Genomic DNA, 20815 nt, shown 5'->3' on the forward strand with positions numbered 1-20815 from the left:
GTATGAGTAGGCCCATTAACTGTCCAGAGTAAAATATTCCCAACAATAACATGTTTTACAGAGGAGGCATAGGCTAGAGAAGGGGAAAGTAGGCCTAGAGAAGGGGAAAAAAAGAGACCAACTCGTAGTATTTTATAAGGAAACTTTATGTGTGCTTGTGAAATTCACTTTTAGACAGAAGGCTGTTTGCAGTTTCCAGTACAGCAGATAAGGTTTGATATTAAAGAGTACAAAAAAAGAAGAAATCACAAATCCAAAGCTCAATGCTTTCCAACCTTGAAGGTAAAAGTACAAGCTTTTGGCCCAAGTCTTTTATTTTTTCCTCAGTCACTCTGGCTCACATCCCTCTCCCCCTAAGCTCCAAATATTAAAGAAATAAAACAATGTCGTGCACTTAATTTAGTCAATGAATTTCTTCAAATCAATTCCCACCATTTCTCTCTGAACTCTGTGATATTGGATATAGATGATTGCATAGATTGGTAGACAGTAATTTCCTTTTATTTAAGACATAATGGAATGTTTATTAAGACTCTGGCCCCCTCCCTTTGCCCTTCTTTATGCTGGGTCCCTCCCCACCCTGCTGTATAGAGAAGTCAGACAAGGAGATGGAGGGTTGCGAGGGAGCGAGAGACAGGGCTGTAGCCACTAACAGGCACATTTTTTGTTCTCCCATCGTTTCCAACTTCCTCGGGGAACTCTAAAGCGGTGTTCCTATAGAAACAATTCAGCCGATGGTAGTGGTGGGCCTTCACTTTGTCCATGTAAGCTTTACATGACCTGACATGCTGTGCTTCTAGGGGATATTTCTTAATATGTTCTTCAGTTGAAACTATAATAAATGAATAGATTGTGTGAACATCAGCACCTTATACGCCTCCGTGTCAAAGTGATATATCACAAAAGCAAAGTTTCATAAATGCCAACATGTTTATGTCATGAAATGTTTACATAGCTATAAAGGCCTCACATATACTTCCTTCAACTAAATTGTCACCATATCTTTAATATGACAGGATTCCATATTTGACCGTTGAAAAAAAAAACACTTAATCCAAATGAAGACTCTGTAATTCAAACCTATCTACGGTACTCAATGTGTCAAACTGCTATTTTTTTTCTCCATTTGTTGTTTTGCTTTAAAAAAAATGCCACTTTTTTTGCCCTACAAGCCTGCGAAGAATATTCTGACTGTTGCGTACTGGAAAAATAAGTATGTACAGCACTGAAACCACTTACTCACATTTGCTGGAGAAAAGAAAGAAAGAAACAAAACAGGAAAAGGAAAGCGTTGAGGTTAGATATCCGAGTTCCACTTATCCAGCAAAATGTGGTACGGGTACATATCATTATTTTCTGTTCAACCCCTGCCCCCCCCCCCCCCCCTTCATATATCTCTGTGTTCTAATACGCAAACTCTCCACCCGCCCCCCCCAGCAAGATAAAATAAAATAAACAAAAAAAGTAGTATAAGAATCAGAATAGCTTGTGCCCCCCCCCATCCCCAAGGCAGAGGGTGTAGGTGGGACTTGTGTTCCCTTCCTGTCCTGACCCAGAAGTGCACCTGTGGTTGCTAGTTTTCACCCCACAACATGTGCATTTGATTGTAGTTGATCTGTGAACAAAGTAAGTTGAAGATAACAGCTTGCGACAGCCAACCAGTTTGAGATGAAAACCTGCACACTCAGGGGCACTGCAGGACCAGAATCTAGAGGGAGCACTAGCACTGTCCACTAATCACTTCCCAGGACCCTCCACCTGCAGCCCCTCCCTCTTCTACAGAGCCAATCAAACCACTGGCTTCAGACTCACTCCCCTCTTCTCCCAGTGACTGCAGGCTATATCTAGAGGGGTGGAGAGTGTCTGCTCTGCATTGGGCCTGGCAAGCCTCTACGTACCCCCCCCTTCCACCCCAAACCTCATCCCGTCCCCCTCCCCCTCTCTCCTGTGATGTGCTCTTAGAGGTCACTCTCCCCGTAGAGGGCGGTGGAGAAGGACATGTAGTCGAGGGCTCCGGGCTTCGCATCAGGGCCCGAGTAGGGCGCCATGCGGGCGATGCAGTACTCCGCCTGGTCTGGAGGCAGCTCACGTCTCAGCTCCTCAGCCATAATGAAGTTCTGACAGAGAGAGGGAACGAGATGGAGGGAGAGGGAAAGAGAGGGACGGTGAATAACAGAGTGATAGTTTGCCTATTTCAGCAGTCTCAAGTAGCTGCAACACACATTTTCTCTCTCACACACACGAGCCCAACACCATTCCACCCCCACAAAACCCCTCACCTTGTCTGCAGCCAGGATCTTGAAGGAGGCGATGACCTGGTCGGCTGTGTCGGTGTCTGTGGTCTCCCGGGACATGAAGTCTATGAAGGCCTGGAAGGTGACCACGCCGCTGTTGTTGGGGTCCACTATGCCCATGATGCGGGCAAACTCAGCATCGCCCTGGAAACCACCACCACAGGAAAACAAAGGTTAACCCAGACACACCAATTGGAAATCGAGGGCCTCAATGACCAACCTCCAAGCAATATAACCACTAATTAATGAAACATTTAACTTATCCATTTGAGTTGAATTTGACAAGATGCCGCAACGATAAAGGTTGTGTTAATATCTGCTAGGAGCAGGGTTAAGAAGGATTGTGTTACAAGAGACAGTTACTACACATGTTTACCATGTTACAGTAGCTACAACAATAAGGGTCTTACTCAAAACTCAAGACAGAGGGAGAAAGATTGAGGAGAGAGAGAGCAGAAAAAGCAGAAGGCAGTACCAGGCTGTTTCCAGTGGCAACGAGCAGAGCGCGGTAATTGTCCATGTCCATCTGCCCTGTGCGCTTCTGTTCCCAGGGGCCGAGAGATAGAGGAGGAAAAGGAACAGATATGGAAGGAAAAGGAGAGCAATAGAGGGAGAGTAGATTCAAGGAGGACAGAAAAGCACGAGAGGAGGAACCGATAGAAGTATGGAAAGAGGAGGAACAAAGGAGGGGAGGTGCGTAATGTGAGGAGAGTGGGGAAAAAAGGAAAACGCAAAAACAGCTTTAAAAGAGAGAGTCAAATCAAGGTAATACAGCAGCACTATTGGAGCTGAGGCTGAACTGGAGGCCAGTGAGTGAGTGGGTGAGTGAAATGAGTGAATTACAGCACAGGCAAGCGAAGAGCCAGGCAGAGAGCACCAGCCGCAGGTTAGACAGGGGAAACAGCAGCAGCCCCTCTCTCCTACGCTCTCACCCTGGCTGTGCTCCTTACCGTTTTGTTATTCTCCACATCGTAGCCCAGGCTGATCAGGCACGCCTTGAACTCCTCAGCCATCAGACCCCCGCTGTGGTCCTGTGAGGTCACCATCAGCCAATTACAGAGCACACCATGATGACGGAAGCCATGATGGAACAATCACAACACAGGGATGCCAGGTGGGAGTGGTCAGGTGATGGGAACACGGCATGCAAAACGAGGATGATGATGGACAGACATGGTGAGGACAGAGACAAACAAACAGATGTTAGATGTTAAACAATGACAACAGCTTACGGAGTAACACATCCGTGACACTAGACAGACAGGCACACCAGTGACAGTGAGGGGCCAGTTCTCCAAAGTGCTTAGGAACACATACGGTTTAACTGTGTCCCCTATATATCTTTATGGGAATGACAACAAGTCCTCAAAGATCACCATAGTGCTACTGACAGGACAGCTTTGTCCCAAATGGCACCCTATTCCTTATAACCCTCAAATTCAACTCTGGACCTTAAAGTTACAGTTTTATTCCCACAATGTTCGTCTAATCAGGGACTGCTTTAGACCTGGGATACCAGGTGTGCGTATTAATTATCAGGTAGAACAGAAAACCAGCAGGCTCCGGACATCATAGGGTAATAGCTGAATGCCCCTGCCCTATATAGTGCACTACATTTGACCAGATATGGGTCCTGGTCAATAGCGGTGCACTATATAGGAAATAGGGTGTCATTTGGGACACAGCCTTGATGTTGAGCCAAACACAGCATGCATAAAGACAGTGAGGTGAAGTGATGAGGTACGCTGTTGTGGGATGGGTGAGGTGAACTTGGGGGTTACATCCCCCCTCTCTCAGGACACTCCGCTCCACACAGCCCCAGCCACCTCCAACCCAGGGTGAAACACTACTAGTTCCACCTGTGAATGTCAACAAATAAGGAATAGGTTCGTCCTCACAAGTCTAGTCCATTTCTTAGTCCCACCTGAGTTTCCCTTCTGAAATAAGAGGGGGGACTTAAGACTCAACACATACAGGAGTTAAGTGTAAACACCTCTTCTAGAGGAAGACACGCACCTGCAAAAGCTGGTGGAAATAACAGCACTCGCGCAGACATTTTTTACGACGTTATTTTATACAAAAAGATGCCCTCCTGTTCCCCCATGTTGACCCCCGGTGTTGACCCCTGACCTTGTCAAAGTGGTTGAAGGAAGTGCGGTACTCATGCAGCTGCTCCTGGCTGATGCCCTTGGCGTCGCGGGTCAGGATCTGGTTCTCGATCTCGTTGATGGTGCGGGCGATGGTGGTGAGGAGCTGCTCCCAGCCCACCCGCAGGTGCTGAGATGGAGGGGGAGAGAGAACATACATTGAAGGTTAACCACATGAAGAAGAAACGGTATTGAGAAGGAGGAGAGATAGAAACGTAATATGTAGAACAGAGACGAACGGACAAACGGCTCTAAAAGAGGGAGGACACCAGAAACCTCCAGGCTTTCATTGTAAATAACTGGTTCTCAACTGCCCCGCCTGGTCAAATAAAAAATACAAATAGAACAGACAATGAAAATCTGAAGAAAAAAGGATGGTGAAATATAGTGAGCTATTCCACATAGAACCAACAGATAGTCGAGAGCAGGGCGACAGCCCAAATTGCCCCCTATTCACAACATAGTGTACTACTTATTACCAGGCCTGGTCAAAAGTAGTGCACTATAAAGGGAATAGGGGGCCATTTGGGCTGCCCAGGGTACACTGAAATGTTTGTTTTTTGTGTAGCTACCTCCATGGTGTAGGCGGTGTATTTGTTGTCGAAGATGAGGGCCTCCTGGATGAGCTGATGGTCTCCCTCCAGCTGGTCGATGTTGGGCTTGTACTCGATGATGCTCTGCTCATACTCTCTCAGGTTCACCAGCTGGTCCTCCAGAGTTCCATTCATCTCAATGGATATCCGTCCAATCTCCTACACACACACACACACACACACACACACACACACACATTAAAGGACCAGATCCCAAAAGGCCAGAGCTGGCGTGTATTCACTAGGCACCAAATGGAAGAAAACAAGCTGAAACAGGTAGGGTCAACCTGGACGCTCAATTTTCCTCCCCGTTACAAAACATTTTCTGTTGAATGCCATAATGAACACGATCCAGGAGGCACAGAGCCAATAGAACTAATGACACTAAGAGGGATCAATCTTATGTAGTATGGGTCGGCACAGCAAGGGTACGTCTTGGTTTCTTTACTGTACCTCCATTTTGGTCTGTATCCAGGGCCCGACGATGTTGGCCTGGGTGGCAAACTTGCGGCGCAGGTGGTCATTGGACTGCTGCTTGGCCAGCTCCTCCTGCAGGGCCTGGTCACGCTGGGGAACCAGCTGTTCCACCTATAAAACACAACACATGGGGGCGCCAGTCAGCACAGCACACACTCATTCCCATAGTAGAAGCAATGCCACAAGGCTGAGGCTCACTCAGGGGCCTGTTTTAGGTATTAACTAGCACGTGGAAACAGAAATAAATAAATGTATATGGATTGAATTCAAACCGGCAAAAGCAGTAATTGCACACATCGCAAAGCATATATGAACATACAGCCACAGGTACACACCTTGTCCCACTTGTTGTCGATAGTCTTGGGTGTGATAGTGGTGTAGGGGTTGCCCCCGCTGAGCTTGATGCCGTTGTACTGGGCAATCTTCTGCACCTCAGCCTGAATAGCCTGGATGGCCTCCCGCTCCTTGTTGGCCTCTGGGAGGGTAGATTTGAACTGCTCATGGGCTGTGATTAGGCCCTGAAAGAGAGAAGGAGGAGAAAATGAGAGATTGAAACGGAGAAAGAAACAAAGGAGAAGGATGGGAAATGAGGTGAAGGACAAAGTGAAAGGACAGATGAAGAGAGATGAGCATGGTATTACAGTGCATACCCATATCAGTCAGATGACCTCATGGATACCACGCGCGCAGTGTGAAGGAAGTTACCGGTAGCTTCACGAGCCAATGCTAAGTAGCATTAGAGCTATGACTGACAGTCTACAGGTACGGTAGCATTGCTACTGTACATGTAGATTTCCAGTCATTCCCATTCATTCTAAATGTTGGTTACCCAGTATGAGACTAAATGACAACTTTATTGACAACCTACTGTTAAGAGCACAGGTCATGATGATACATTGTGATAGTGGAGACCCTCTGGAGACGTAAAGCAGTAAACGGTTAGTGATGCTGTCCCCATGTCTTTTACCTGGATCTCTTCGATGTTGTGAACGATGAACATGTCCTGCAGGTCCTCCATGGCCCCCTCCATCCAGTTGTTGAAGGGTGCTGCCCTCTTGGCGTACTCCAGGTACAGCTCGTCAATGGACTCCAGCTGCTTCTCTGTCCTCTGTGGGGGGAGAGACTGGGGTCAGGTGCCTGCTGGGAACACTAGCATCTATGTGACAGGGATTCAACATGAGACACAGAAGTGGGGTAAGGGAACCCTGGTAGAAAGTCTGTGTGCTTGTTTGTGTGTGCGTCTACCCATTTTCGCAGTGTAAACGTGTCCTTGTCATGACCTGTAGTGTATGACTAGATGGGAGTGTGTGAAAGGTGGCTGGCTGGGGGGGGGGCGTACCTCCAGAGACTCCCTGCGGCTCTGGGTGAGAGACCCCAGGGCATCCCACTGCTCACAGATCTTCTGACAGCGGGCGTTCACACTGGGGGAGTCGTAGTAGTCCAGCTCACTGAGGCACAGGGAACACACACGTGGAATTATTATCTTTTTACATGAGTCCTACTCAACCTGACCACAAGCTCCATCCTTTCATTCTTCTGGATTATTTCTCCATTCATCTCTTCCTCCTGACTCTTCCCGTTCTCCCATCCACCCTCAGTCCCCACCCACGATCTCCCTTCCCTTTTCTACCCATCCCATCTCTCATTTACTCCCTCCATCCCATCCCTCCCTCCTTTTCTCCCGCTCACTAACTTGAGTTCCTGTGCGATGGCAGCGATCTGCTCCACGCGGTCCTGGTGGGCGGCCAGGTCAGACTCAAACGCCTCATGTTTCCTCAGCAGAGCCCTGACCTCCGACAGGCTGGCTGTCTCATAGTCCTTCTGGGTCAGCATGGCCTCCTTACCTGGGGTGGGAGGGAAGGGGGGAGGGGGAGAAAAGGGGTTAAAGACAGTAAGCTTCAAGATATCCAAACCCAAGTAAACTCCCTCAAACCCATACTTCCTCATTATCAACACGGTAAACGCTCCACCTAGTACTTTGACATCTATAGGGAGCGGTGGCACCAACAAGTGTCAAGGTACAGTTGCAAAATTCCGGTAAACTTTCCCCAAATTCTAACGTTTTCCAGAAATCCCAGTTGGAAGAGTCCCAGGAGGAGGGAACAAGCAGGAAATCCAGAATCCCTCAGCCAGGAAACTGATCAGTGTAGCCTGCACAGTAACTAGTGTCTCCATACCATCGGTCCAGGACTCGTGGATGGTGGCTTTCTGACGGAACTTCTCGGCTAGGTGGTCGAGCCTCTCCAGGCGACGAATCTCGTTGAGCATCCACTCCTCGTAGCCCTTCTCCGCTCCCTCCAGGTTGTGCCATGCCCCGTTGATATCCTGCAGCCAGGGAGAGAACACTGATCCACCATACAGCAGAAAGAACACTACACTGTCTAACAGCGTTATTCCCTCTAGCGCAATTTATATGTAGATGTATTTGGTGATATGTATGCTGCTGTTATAAGTCATGTGGTCGTGTCTTTTTAAACTAATCACAAACCAATTTCCCATTGTGGGACAACAACGTGAACCACTACTATAATGAGCTAAATAAGAATGAAATAATACAGAAGAGCTTTAGGATGGCCAGGTGAATTGTCCAATAGATATGGATGGCATCATTGGTACAACTGCTCTACATGTTTAAACAGTCTGTGTCCATGCGTCCGTCCGCCAGTCCCACTCACCGACACCATGCGTCCCTCGGAGGGCATGAAGGCGGGCCTGTTGCTCAGCCTCAGCTTGGTCTGCAGGGTGTTGAAGTTGATCTCTAGCTGACACTTCTCCTGCACCTTGGGGGGCTTGTGGACGCGGCGGTAGCCCCGGAAGTCCTCCAGCTTCTGCTGCATCTCGGCCATGGTCTTCTCTGGAGCCCGGTTCTCCAGCCACGGGATGGTCCGGCGGATCCAGTCCAACAGCTAGGGCAGAAGAGGAGAAGAAAGGTGGAGAGAGTGACACAAATGACGAGAGAAGTGTGAGAGAAAGGAGGGCAGATGTTTATGCGAGATGAACACAACTGTAAAGGTAGAAGGGAAGTTTAGTGAAGAAATGGCCTAAGTGGAGGTGATGAGGAAATATAACCTACGGACTTACTAGAAGGGCAGAGAAACATTTCTCAAAGACAGACAGTAGACGTGTGGTGAGGAGAGAGGGAGGTACAGACAGACAGACGTGTGGTGAGGAGAGAGGGAGGTACAGACAGACCGACCGACAGTAGACGTGTGGTGAGGAGAGAGGGAGGTACAGACAGACCGACCGACAGTAGACGTGTGGTGAGGAGAGAGGGAGGTACAGACAGACCGACAGTAGACGTGTGGTGAGGAGAGAGGGAGGTACAGACAGACAGACAGACGTGTGGTGAGGAGAGAGGGAGGTACAGACAGACAGTAGACGTGTGGTGAGGAGAGAGGGAGGTACAGACAGACAGTAGACGTGTGGTGAGGAGAGAGGGAGGTACAGACAGACAGTAGACGTGTGGTTAGGAGAAAGGGAGGTACAGACAGACAGTAGACGTGTGGTGAGGAGAAAGGGAGGTACAGACAGACAGTAGACGTGTGGTGAGGAGAGAGGGAGGTACAGACAGACAGACAGTAGACGTGTGGTGAGGAGAGAGGGAGGTACAGACAGACAGACAGTAGACGTGTGGTGAGGAGAGAGGGAGGTACAGACAGACAGACAGTAGACGTGTGGTGAGGAGAGAGGGAGGTACAGACAGACAGACAGTAGACGTGTGGTGAGGAGAGAGGGAGGTACAGACAGACAGACAGTAGACGTGTGGTGAGGAGAGAGGGAGGTACAGACAGACAGACAGTAGACGTGTGGTGAGGAGAGAGGGAGGTACAGACAGACAGACAGTAGACGTGTGGTGAGGAGAGAGGGAGGTACAGACAGACAGACAGACAGTAGACGTGTGGTTAGGAGAAAGGGAGGTACAGACAGACAGACAGACAGACAGTAGACGTGTGGTTAGGAGAAAGGGAGGTACAGACAGACAGACAGACAGTAGACGTGTGGTTAGGAGAAAGGGAGGTACAGACAGACAGACAGACAGTAGACGTGTGGTTAGGAGAAAGGGAGGTACAGACAGACAGACAGACAGTAGACGTGTGGTTAGGAGAAAGGGAGGTACAGACAGACAGACAGTAGACGTGTGGTGAGGAGAGAGGGAGGTACAGACAGACAGTAGACGTGTGGTGAGGAGAAAGGGAGGTACAGACAGACAGTAGACGTGTGGTGAGGAGAAAGGGAGGTACAGACAGACAGTAGACGTGTGGTGAGGAGAGAGGGAGGTACAGACAGACAGTAGACGTGTGGTTAGGAGAGAGGGAGGTACAGACAGACAGTAGACGTGTGGTTAGGAGAGAGGGAGGTACAGACAGACAGTAGACGTGTGGTGAGGAGAGAGGGAGGTACAGACAGACAGTAGACGTGTGGTGAGGAGAAAGGGAGGTACAGACAGACGTGTGGTGAGGAGAAAGGGAGGTACAGACAGACAGTAGACGTGTGGTGAGGAGAGAGGGAGGTACAGACAGACAGTAGACGTGTGGTTAGGAGAGAGGGAGGTACAGACAGACAGTAGACGTGTGGTTAGGAGAGAGGGAGGTACAGACAGACAGTAGACGTGTGGTGAGGAGAGAGGGAGGTACAGACAGACAGTAGACGTGTGGTTAGGAGAAAGGGAGGTACAGACAGACAGTAGACGTGTGGTGAGGAGAGAGGGAGGTACAGACAGACAGTAGACGTGTGGTTAGGAGAGAGGGAGGTACAGACAGACAGTAGACGTGTGGTTAGGAGAAAGGGAGGTACAGACAGACAGTAGACGTGTGGTTAGGAGAAAGGGAGGTACAGACAGACAGACAGTGGTGTACTACTCACGTCACTGGCCAGCTTCTCGTAGTCCTCCATGAGGTGCTCATTCTCCTGGTTGACAGCCAGCACCTTGCAGATCCTATTGGCTGCAGTCTCAGCCTATCACAGATGAAAGTCGTCAGCGGTGCCAATACACAGGTTGCTTGTTATGGATTAGGTCGTCAACTCTGAGGAGCACGTGCACGAACGTGTGTGGCTTTCACACATTTTTTACAATTCAGATCAGCTGCCGACCAGCCAAAAGACAAACTGCAGTGGAAGCTCAGACTGAAAGTACTTCGTACCGTGTGCTGGCCTAACAACTCCAGTTAGCTTAATGTCGAACTAGACGGAGTGTCATTTCTAGTTGTTAGCTATGAACAGCATAGTAAACGGAGTGAACACACAAAAACCACACACTAGCCGTGACTTGAATTCACAGATTATTTCAACACCGTGCACACACACACACACACACATCCGTTGGATGGCTGTACAGTGGTAAGGGTATAGGCTAACGCAGCATGCTACAGCTGACAATGGATAGTTCCATGGACTCTGTGTGCCAACTTCACACTCTGTGCCTCCAAAAGCTACATGCTTCTCCTATACAATGGGAGCATTCAGTCTGGTTCTGTACCGCTTTTGTCCACATCAGCTGGTGTGTTTAGGGACTTAAAGTTAAAGCACTGAAATAAAGAAACAGTAAGAAACTGTATTATGCCTTGGAACTTCTAACACATTATGGAGTAGTCTCCATAGAAAAACACATTATACACATGGAAACAGTTGCAGTGTTAATAGTTGGACATTTGAACCGTCGTTAACAGTGCTTCCCACAGATCAGCTGAAGCTTATTACATCCCACTTTAGACTATACTCTAAAAAACCAGTTCTGAACTGTAACGCCTTAACTGTAGCTATGAGAAACACTGCTAACGACCAGTCTATGGGGTCAGAGTTGAAACAGGGCAGTTATCGAGTAAGGAAGAGTGTTTGTTTGTTGTTTCATAGAGGTGTACTGTGAGCCCAAAGCGTCAGTGAGCGTCCTTGGCCAGTATGACATTGCCTGTGACCCTGGCTGGTGTCACAGAGGTCAGGGGTTAAAGGTGCCGTAGTGGCGGTGCTCACCTTCTGGGCGCCAGAGAAGGCGTGATAGAAGCAGGAGACATAGGTCATGATGGCCTTCTCGTCAGGCCTCAGCGTGCCCACGATGTCTACACAACCACGGCCAGGCAGTGAGCGGAGAGAGAGAGAGAGGAGAGAGGAGAGAGAAGTGGTGAAGCCAAGCAACCCAAAGCAAGAGGGTCCCGCCACACAGCGAGGTGGGGGGGTGAGATGAGGGGGGGTTGTATGGGGAGTAGACCCCGGACTCCACTGCTGCTGCCCCCCCCCCCCACTCTGGAGCATCCAATGATGCACTTGGGTAACCAGGAGAGAGAGCGAGAGAGAGCGCGAGAGAGAGAGAGAGAGAGAGAGAGAGAGTCCACCTCGGGAGAGAGGAGGAGTCTGCGGGGGCCACGATGCAGGACACACCTCTTCACTCAATACACACACACACACACCGTTTCATCTGCTGTATGCAGATGATAATATATCAACTGTCAAGCTGGTAATAACAGAAACGGCCCTCCTGGTCCTAAAACTAAAGAGAAGGGTCCACTAGTCTATCCAATGTCCATACTGTTTCTGGATTAATGACTAGTTTCCTAAATGAACAATGATTGCCCAAAGGACTGTATGTAACCCGGCCCCCTAGCAGCTTACTGTGGTGTTCTGTAGTCTAGGCAACAGTGGGACTGTGGAAAACAGATCTGCACGCGCACCTCTCCTGAGACTGGATTCATAAACAATTTCTTAATGAATAAAAAACTAATTAAAGCGCCATCGAAAAACATGCTGTCAGCAGGGAGAGGAGGGAACGGAGAGGAGAGAGAATGGAGAGAACGGAGAGGAGAGAGAACCGAGAGGGAGCAGAGAGGGAGCAGAGGATGAATACAGCAGACAGAGAGAGCTAGAGGGGTTGTGGTGGAGGGTGAAATCACAAACAGATAAAACATCTATGAAGTTCTCAAGAGTCCCTCTGACTAGCCTACTCTCTGCTCAGATACTATCTGACCCAGAGCTGATTGCGATCAGTCTCATTTAAAATGATCCATTTAACTACCAAGGGCCCCCGAGGCCTGATCCACTCCAACACTATACACAGACAGGCTAGTACACAGGAGCAAGAGGGCCCTGTTACTACCAGCAAGACTAAGATTCAGAGACTTCAAGACAGCATATGTAGCGTGTGTGTAGTGTCTGAGTGAAAGGAGTGTCCCAAACCAGTTTCCGATGAGGCCGACACCAATGCTGCAGGAGGAAGCCATGCTGGAGAGGAGAGGAGCAGAGGGTGGGGGTAGATGTGGAGGAGAGGACGTGGGGGGGTTAGGGTTAGTATCGGGGCAGGGCGGGGGGTAAGGTGGGATGGGATAATGGGGTACCTTCTGGGCTCCAGAGAAGGCATGGTAGAAACTGGACACATAGGTCATTATGGCTTTCTCATCCGGACGGGCAGTGTTCACAATGTCTGTAGGGAAACCACAGTTACACACATACAGGCAGACGGAGACAGGGATAGTTACACATGTAGAGGGAGACACACAGGCGGACAGACACAAAAACACTTTACAACAGGTATACAAACTGGAGGATAGAAAAGGAAATAAAACGGTGAGAGAGATGAAGGGAGGGAGGGGACTGAGGTTAACGGTCCGTGTGTACGGATGACCACAGCAGCCGTGATGTCACAACACATCCACCTGCACACTGGAGTCATGGGATGGAAGAGCAGTGAGATGAATGAATACAATATGAACATGTACACACACAAGAGTAACCGTGCATACCTTCAGCGTCCATCATCTTGGGGATGTCCAGGTACTTCTCAGCCACCTCAAAGGCATTGTTCAGGTTGGTCAAGGGGTCATCCTGAGCAACCAATCAGAGGGTGAGAAAACAAGCCATGGAAGTGGCATGCACTCAAAGCCAGATGTGCTGACGGAGTATGTGCTGATCCACTCACCTTCCTTAGCTTGTCGTAGTCGATGAGCTCTGGCCTGTGTCTGTGGATCAGAGCGTTGAAGGCAAGGCCGTCCTTCCAGCTGTCAATATATGAGAGAGCGAGAGAGATCAGAAAGACGCTTCTACAAAGCACATAGATAGGTTATGCACAGTTCCCCGGGCGCCGAAGACGTGGATGTGGATGAAGGCAGCCCCCCGCACCTCTCTGATTCAGAGGGGTTGGGTTAAATGCAGAAGACACATTTCAGGTGAATACATTCAGTTGGACAACAGACTAAGTATCCCCCTTTCCCTTATGCACATACTTCTAACGTCTATCCTACGTGTCACCAGCAGAGGGCAGCCTTTCTAGAAGCGCTGGGGGAGTTTGCTGAGTGTGTGGGTAACGCAGTGTTTGAACAGGCTTCACTACTGTGGAATTCTATAGAGGTCAAACAAGAATGTCTGGAGAAATACTGTAACCTGTCCCGGTCTCAGGTTCTGTAGTCAGGGATGACGTCTAGCTCCTGTCGAGGTTGTGTGTGTGTGTGTGTGTGTGTGTGCGCGCGCAGCTACCTGATGTGGAAGTTCTGCACGTTGACGTTTTTGTAGGGCGCAGTCTTCCTCTGGCACCACAACAGCAGGCCCTCCTTGGCAGAGGTCTCTGGAAAGGGGAGAAGGAGAGTTAGATAACAGTCTACAGCAGGGATATACAAACCCTATCCTGGAGGTCTGGAGTATGAAGTTCTGCTGGTTCTGTTACCTGATCATTCATTGTACCCACCTGGTGTCCCAGGTTTACAAATCAGTCCCTGATTAGAGGGGAAGGAGGGAAAAAAAGCAGTGGAACTGTCTTCGAAGTCCAGATTAGAATTAGAAGGGTATATGGTATGTCCAAAATGGCACTCTATTCCCTATATAGTGCACTACTTTTGACCAGAGTCAGACGCAGCCTAGACCGAACTTCCACCATGTTTGAGAGTGCAGTATAGATAGCTAACGTGTTTAACTTCTCTCCCGGTCACAGATGAGTGCAGTGGAGCTGGGGAAGCTAGGGTTAATGAGCTCTCCTGCCATTGTCTGTCTTAGTCAAGTACCAGTGAGAGCAGAACAGGCATGTAGGCCAGACTTGTCTTCACTTGGCTCGGCTCACTCAACCTCCTGTGGTCTCAACAGAACAGTTCAGAGCAGGGGAGATGCATTGCATCTGAGAGACCCAGTTGCTTCCACTCCACTTCCCGGTGGAATCCCCTCAGCACAGCTGTGTTTTGAATAGGAGTGTGTGTGTGTGTGTGTGTGTGTGTGGAGGAAGAGGGACATGCCTGCTCTGTTCCTTGCATAAGAACATGGAGCAGCAATGGATCTAATGAACGAGGGGTGATTTAAGGACAGTATCATCCCCCAGGTTCAAAGAATGTTCTTTAAAACCAGTTATACCGTTTCCAGATGACTTTCTGATTTCAAATAGAACAGGAAGAACATAAAGCAAAGTGTTTTCTAAAGCAACCTTTGGGGCCGATTAAATAATAGCTTCCTGTTGACTAGGTCTAATGGGGAGAGAGACGAACGGAGAGCGAGAGAGAGACTGACCTTCCACAGAGATGTCCTGGATGGCGAAACGGAGGATGATTGTCCAGATCATTCCCAGGGTCATCTTGGCGTTGCCATCCACAATTTCTAAGGAGGAGACAAGATAATCACTCATAAATACAGTAAGTATCAACTCCTATGCATTAGCCTGGTCCCAGATCTGTTTGTGACATCACGTCAACTCCTCGTCATAACAGTGCAAACAGATCTGGGACTAGTTCTGCATATATTTGTAGACTTAAAATATGTAATTTATAGTGCATATACAACAGTGATGGGCTGGGTACAGCATGAAAAATGCATTTAAGCAAAGTCCCAAGTCGTTACAGTAGCTTTGAACAGATAAGACAATGGTTGCGTCTGTCCCTGTGACCCTCCAACGCTTCATCATGGAGTCAGTGTTTTAGTTTCTATCCCCCAGTCTCTCTGTGCCTGCCTCGATCTCTCACTTGCCATTTGTCCTGGTCTCCATCTCTGTCCGCCTCTCTCTCTGTCCCTCTCCCTGGGGTCAGGGTGTTCCAGCAGGTGACCTTTGGCAGTGTAGGGTGGTGGGCTGCTGGTCAGGGTGGTGGGGCTAGGGGGCTAAGCTGAACCTCTGACAACTAGGCCGTGTGTATCATGCAGTAGGAATGAGGGGTGGAGGCTGGCAGGGCCGTTTGTCATGATAGCTGGAGCAGAAAGGTCATTGTCACGGCTGCAGAGTTGGACGTGCACTCTCCTGCTGATTTACTGGCCTTGAAGGGCTCTTGCTCCGTCTCCTCCAGAGCTCCCTTCCTCTCCAGCCAAATGACTTCGCTCCCGAGTGGGAGATGTACTTGGCAGGATGCTGTGAGCTTTGGAGTTGTTTGTCAATGCTCTGTGTGTGTGTGTGTGTGTGTGTGTGTGTGTGTTGTAAACTGACCCTCTGCGCCAATGGACACCAGCTTGACCCCTTTGCTGGCGATGTAGTCCAGCGCTTTGTTAACGTTGTTGATCTTGTGGACCCTCATCTTGCCTCTCTCGGGCTTAGGTAACCGTTCCCCTGTGGATGAACACACACACACAAAATGCAGTGAGCCCAGAGAGTCCCATGACAAAACAGCCCTTTCCACTGTCTCAGCAGAACAGACAGCACAGCTCCTTTTAAAGTCACAGTACCAACCTTCACAGTCAAAACAGACAGCATCCTCTACAGGGCCAGAACCATGGCCTACGACCAGACTACTTAGTTGAAAGGTATCAAAAGAACAGGGGACACTAATGCTTTAAAGAGTCCTTTTCTGGCACCGCACTTTCTGCCACAGTAGATTGGTGCTGAGTGCAGTAAAGTAGGTATGTGTCATGATGATCAAGACAATAGGCTGGCTCACCTGAGATGACCTCCAGCAGGAGCATGAGTTTCAGGCCATCCCTGAAGTCCTCCTCGATGTTCTCGATCTGCGTGCCTGCTTTCCTCAGGTGGGAGTTGCACCAGGCCGTGAACGTCTGGAGAGAGACAGGAAGTGAGGTCAGAGAGGGCGGAAGCGAGGTCACAGATTGGTGTAACCACAGTGGTGTTGGGGGGCCAGTAGGAGGCACTCTTTCCTCTGGTCAAAAAAATAAATCCCAATGCTCCAGGGCAGTGATTGGGGACATTGCCCTGCGTAAGGCGCAGTCTTTCGGATGGAACGTTAAACGGGTGTCCTGACACTGTGGTCACTAAAGATCCCATGGCACTTATCGTAAGAGTGTTAACCCCGCTGTCCATACCATCACCGCCACCTAATCATCCCCAGCTTGCAATTGGCCCATTCACCCCCCCCCTCTCTCCTGTAACTATTCCCCAGGTCGTTGCTGTAAACTTACCTAGTAAAATAAGGGTTAAATAAAAATGTAAAAAACAGGCAGAGGAACAAACAGAAAACAGGAAGAGGGGAGCCGCAGTTCCTCAGAGGGCACAGACAGTAGGTTACAGGTGGCAGGAAGTGCGCCGTGATTGGTTGACGTAATTCTGAATAGAAGCGTTATGTAGAATCAGGTTCCCCCCGGGACATACAATCTTATTCATTAGGATATAAAAATGGCAAAACTGATCCCAATTCAGCACTCCTACTCCGAGCCTCTTTGTGAATATAGGCCCTGATCTCTTTAATTCAACTAACAGTCAGTATTTACCAGAGTGCTTCATGAGATAAGTGAGTGAGCTGTAAGGTTGCTATACAGCAGTGTACGCTATCATGGTCAGATATCCGTTTGTACCATCACGTTAACTCCTCGTCCCTCACTGTCATGCCGAACATGTTTCTGTGTTCAGTGGCGTATTCTTTAAAAGGGCTCGCATGACAAGTAGTTGACATAATAGCCCAAAACAGATCTGGGACCAGGCTAACTGTACACATTATTAAAAACTAGACCAGCACCAAATATTTTTTTTTTTTTGCGTTTTATCCCAACAACATTAAGTCACGAGGCACTTTCTTTCTAGTGACAGTAATTGGAAAACATGTGTTTTGAATCTGCTTATTTTGAAAACTTGTGGCACACACTATTCATTAGTGGAAGGTTAAAAATGTTCTCCCCAAACTCCTTGTCTTTCTTTAAATAGGAAGAAAAAAATCCCACAGAGAAGGAAACTAGGCAAGCGTCTGAAATGTGAGCTAAATAGTGTTCCTTCCTGACTGGGTTATTCTTTATCAGTCAGAAACGGCATTACAAGAGTAGCAGTTGCAGTTCTTAACTCTGTGGGTGTAGTAGACTGGAACATAGCTTCTGTAATAAACATCAACACCAATAAAACACACCGATTCCTGAGTGGGTCAAACAGTAGAGATAGGGGCCTCCAACCCTCGTACGCCTCCAACCCTCGTACGCCTCCAACCCTCGTACGCCTCCAACCCTCGTACGCCTCCAACCCTCGTACGCCTCCAACCCTCGTACGCCTCCAACCCTCGTACGCCTCCAACCCTCGTACGCCTCCAACCCTCGTACGCCTCCAACCCTCGTACGCCTCCAACCCTCGTACGCCTCCAACCCTCGTACGCCTCCAACCCTCGTACGCCTCCAACCCTCGTACGCCTCTCTCCTTGTCCAGAGTCAACGAGACCTACCATGGCTCCATTCAACCTATGAGCTAACGTTTGAACACACCGCTTGGCCCTCCCCCCTTATAACTTTGTTTCATCGTCTCGCCCCTTGTTTCCCAACCCCGAGTTGGGATCAGTTGATCATCCCTCCCAGTCTCCCCTCCCTCCCCCTAGGATAGGCATGGCAGGGTGTTACGATGTGTGTTGAAGTACGACAACATTATGACAGGGTGCTGGGCCTGCCACTCTCCCCATTCCACTGGGCAGCCACACAAAGGGCCCATTGAGCAGCATGTATATAATGAGTCCCTTCAGCACCCTCCCTGCCCTCCAGCCCCTCTCCGAGCGAACATTGAGCAGCATGTATATAATGAGTCCCTTCAGCACCCTCCCTGCCCTCCAGCCCCTCTCCGAGCGAGACCAGGACCCACAGGGACAGGGGTGGGGCAGGAGAGGAGGGCTGACACCCAAACATCCCCTGCAAACAATGCTCCCGCACGGTGTAGCTAGATATCTGTAACAGAGCAGGGATGTGGCGCAGCACAGCAGCATTAACATGCACAGATAATTACCAACACAACAAACTAACTTGAACATAGACAGTAAACCAGGTCACATTCCAATTACTCTAGCTAGACACCAATAGCCTGTATGATACAAAACCACCAGTTGAAAATATCTATTGTATTCTACTTCCTTGTTGTGGTAACAGTGTTCAGCGACACCACTAGGTTATTACTAACCCTAATAGGAAGCACCAAGGCTCTGGCGCCATATCCCTAACAGGCATGATGTCACACAGGGACACGTGTGTATCTCTAAGTCAGGAAGTGATTGGGCATGGCAGACCTGTTAGCATTAGCAATGGCATTTTACACCTCACCTCGTTGAATCAATTTCCATAGTGAGCAAATAGTTTGCCCTTCTATGGACAGGTACGTGTTGGTGGAGTGCGCTGGTGGAGTGTGCTGGTGGAGTGTGCTGGTGGAGTGTGCTGGTGGAGTGTACATGAGGTGTGCAGCACTAACAACTAGAAGACACTATTGTTGTCATGTTGAAGGACAGAGCAGGATCATTGCCACTCAGGACAGGTCCTAGTAAAACAGGTCAAGTGGATTATAGGGATCTCTGCTCTCTCAGTCTACAAACAAAGACCTGGACTAAAATTGGACACGCACACAGGGCAACAGCCGGGAGGAAACCGTGAGACAGTGTCTTACTATCTGGAGGTAAAAGTCATGCATTTATCTTTCCAAAGCTACCGGTATGTCCACGCTTGACTAATGAGGACCAGAATCACTCAGAGTTATGCTGTGTTCTGCTCAATTTGACCACAGAAAAAGGTCACCTTTGGCCACACAATGGTTAACTTAAGGGTCATGTAGATAGATAGACAACTCAGGTCTCTGCCTGCCAGCCAACCTACCACCAGCACTCCCCGAGCAGGAATGCAAGGGAGACGCAAGAACTGACAACCTACACACCCATTTCTTCCTTCTGACACACACTCTCCCTGACGACGCACGCAGCACCCTAATCAAACACCTGCTTTTGTGACACACTAAAACAGGTAAGGGTGTGGCTGGCTGCACCTAGAAAGAATGAGGTAGGTTCGCAACACAACGCTATCGCACAACCGCCGTGCATTCCGCATGACTCCATGATGTGACCCCCCCCACTGCTGTAATGAATGACAGCCTACCCAATCACTCACTGATGAGCTCACACTCTCACCATATTGTGCTCGTTCTGTAACTACGTACATGTCCACGCTGTCTCCCAGTCAGAAAACAAGGCAGGCAGCAACATGCAGCAGGGCCAGCTTAGCTCTGGGAGCATCAGCCAGTAGCTACGCCTCAATCATGTGTGCTCACTAAAGTCCTTAAGGCCTACGGGACAACGGCTGACAGGCCCAGTCAGGGACATGGCCTGGTGGTGGGTACTGGGAGTGTGTGCTCTCAACAGTCACAGAGGTGAGGAAACCAATTAACAGGGAGGAAGCTCCCACGCTAGTGATTATAAAGTTATTGTCATCATTATAACTGCTCCTGTATGAGGTGTGGAGGGGGCTTTGTGTTATCATGGAGCTCCTGTGAGGATTTCGTCAGAGGCGACAGCAGAGGAGTGTGTCGTCCACATGTGAGTGAGTACAGGGAGGGGGGTGAGTACAGGGAGGGGGGTGGAAGGTAGCAGGCAGGCAGGCAGGCAGAGGTCTGGGAGTCAGTCATCAACACCTCAGCCAACACAAGGCCACCTATTCTTAGGCTACGGCTCAATTAGCTAGGTCTGCCTGGTGGCCAAGGCACTAGAGGTCTGAGGTGCCCATCATCTCAGGCAGTAGTCGCATAACAGCCACTCTGTTCAAACACACTAACAGGTAGCTCATTGAGCCTGCCCACCTGCCACACTATTTCACTAGTTGACTATTAATTAGGAGTAATAGCATTGGAGCAGGAGGAAGCTTGGTTATCCAGCAACACTTCCTTCAAGTTCAGGGGAGTTTGACGCCTGACTGGCTGGCCATTCGGATCAATACATGTATGGAAGAATGACCAGGGCCCGTATTCATAATGCAACGTAGGAGTGCTGATCTAGGATCAGGTCCGCCCCCCCATCTTTCTAATCGGATTCATTATGATCTAAAAAAAAAAAAACGGATCAAAACTCCTGATCTGAGGCACTATCAATACGGGCCCAGGTTTCATTTTAGACATTCCTTGTAGAACGAACCTGCCTAGTATCCCAACAGAGCTTAACATGACACACAGTGGGGGAGCTGGCTAGCTATGTAA

The 20815-nt window shown here is 49.2% G+C and overlaps 1 protein-coding gene across 5 annotated transcripts in view; it reads right to left on the reverse strand.

Moving 5' to 3' along the window:
* Nucleotides 1-128: 128 nt before the first annotated feature.
* LOC106580854 (alpha-actinin-4) overlaps nucleotides 129-20815 on the reverse strand; it is a 40354-nt gene continuing 19667 nt past the window's right edge. The window contains exons 2-22 of one of the 5 annotated variants that reach the window (XM_014162346.2): nucleotides 16332-16446; nucleotides 15884-16003; nucleotides 14983-15069; nucleotides 13969-14056; nucleotides 13415-13493; nucleotides 13239-13320; nucleotides 12834-12919; nucleotides 10375-10467; nucleotides 8187-8417; nucleotides 7689-7836; nucleotides 7205-7355; nucleotides 6851-6959; nucleotides 6479-6619; nucleotides 5847-6029; nucleotides 5488-5622; nucleotides 5014-5193; nucleotides 4425-4571; nucleotides 3245-3325; nucleotides 2770-2835; nucleotides 2280-2438; nucleotides 129-2117 (exon numbers count right to left, since the gene is read on the reverse strand). In XM_014162346.2, coding sequence (XP_014017821.1) covers nucleotides 1959-2117; nucleotides 2280-2438; nucleotides 2770-2835; nucleotides 3245-3325; nucleotides 4425-4571; nucleotides 5014-5193; nucleotides 5488-5622; nucleotides 5847-6029; nucleotides 6479-6619; nucleotides 6851-6959; nucleotides 7205-7355; nucleotides 7689-7836; nucleotides 8187-8417; nucleotides 10375-10467; nucleotides 12834-12919; nucleotides 13239-13320; nucleotides 13415-13493; nucleotides 13969-14056; nucleotides 14983-15069; nucleotides 15884-16003; nucleotides 16332-16446 — 2640 coding nt within the window. In that variant the 3' untranslated portion in view covers nucleotides 129-1958. Of the gene's footprint in view, nucleotides 2118-2279; nucleotides 2439-2769; nucleotides 2836-3244; nucleotides 3326-4424; nucleotides 4572-5013; nucleotides 5194-5487; nucleotides 5623-5846; nucleotides 6030-6478; nucleotides 6620-6850; nucleotides 6960-7204; nucleotides 7356-7688; nucleotides 7837-8186; nucleotides 8418-10374; nucleotides 10468-11478; nucleotides 11565-12833; nucleotides 12920-13238; nucleotides 13321-13414; nucleotides 13494-13968; nucleotides 14057-14982; nucleotides 15070-15883; nucleotides 16004-16331; nucleotides 16447-20815 lie in introns of all 5 variants that reach the window. The other 4 variants (XM_014162344.2, XM_014162343.2, XM_014162342.2 and 1 more) reach the window with 4 other exon arrangements.

The sequence above is a fragment of the Salmo salar genome, chromosome ssa20 (assembly GCF_905237065.1).
Source record: "Salmo salar chromosome ssa20, Ssal_v3.1, whole genome shotgun sequence".
Taxonomy (NCBI): domain Eukaryota; kingdom Metazoa; phylum Chordata; class Actinopteri; order Salmoniformes; family Salmonidae; genus Salmo; species Salmo salar.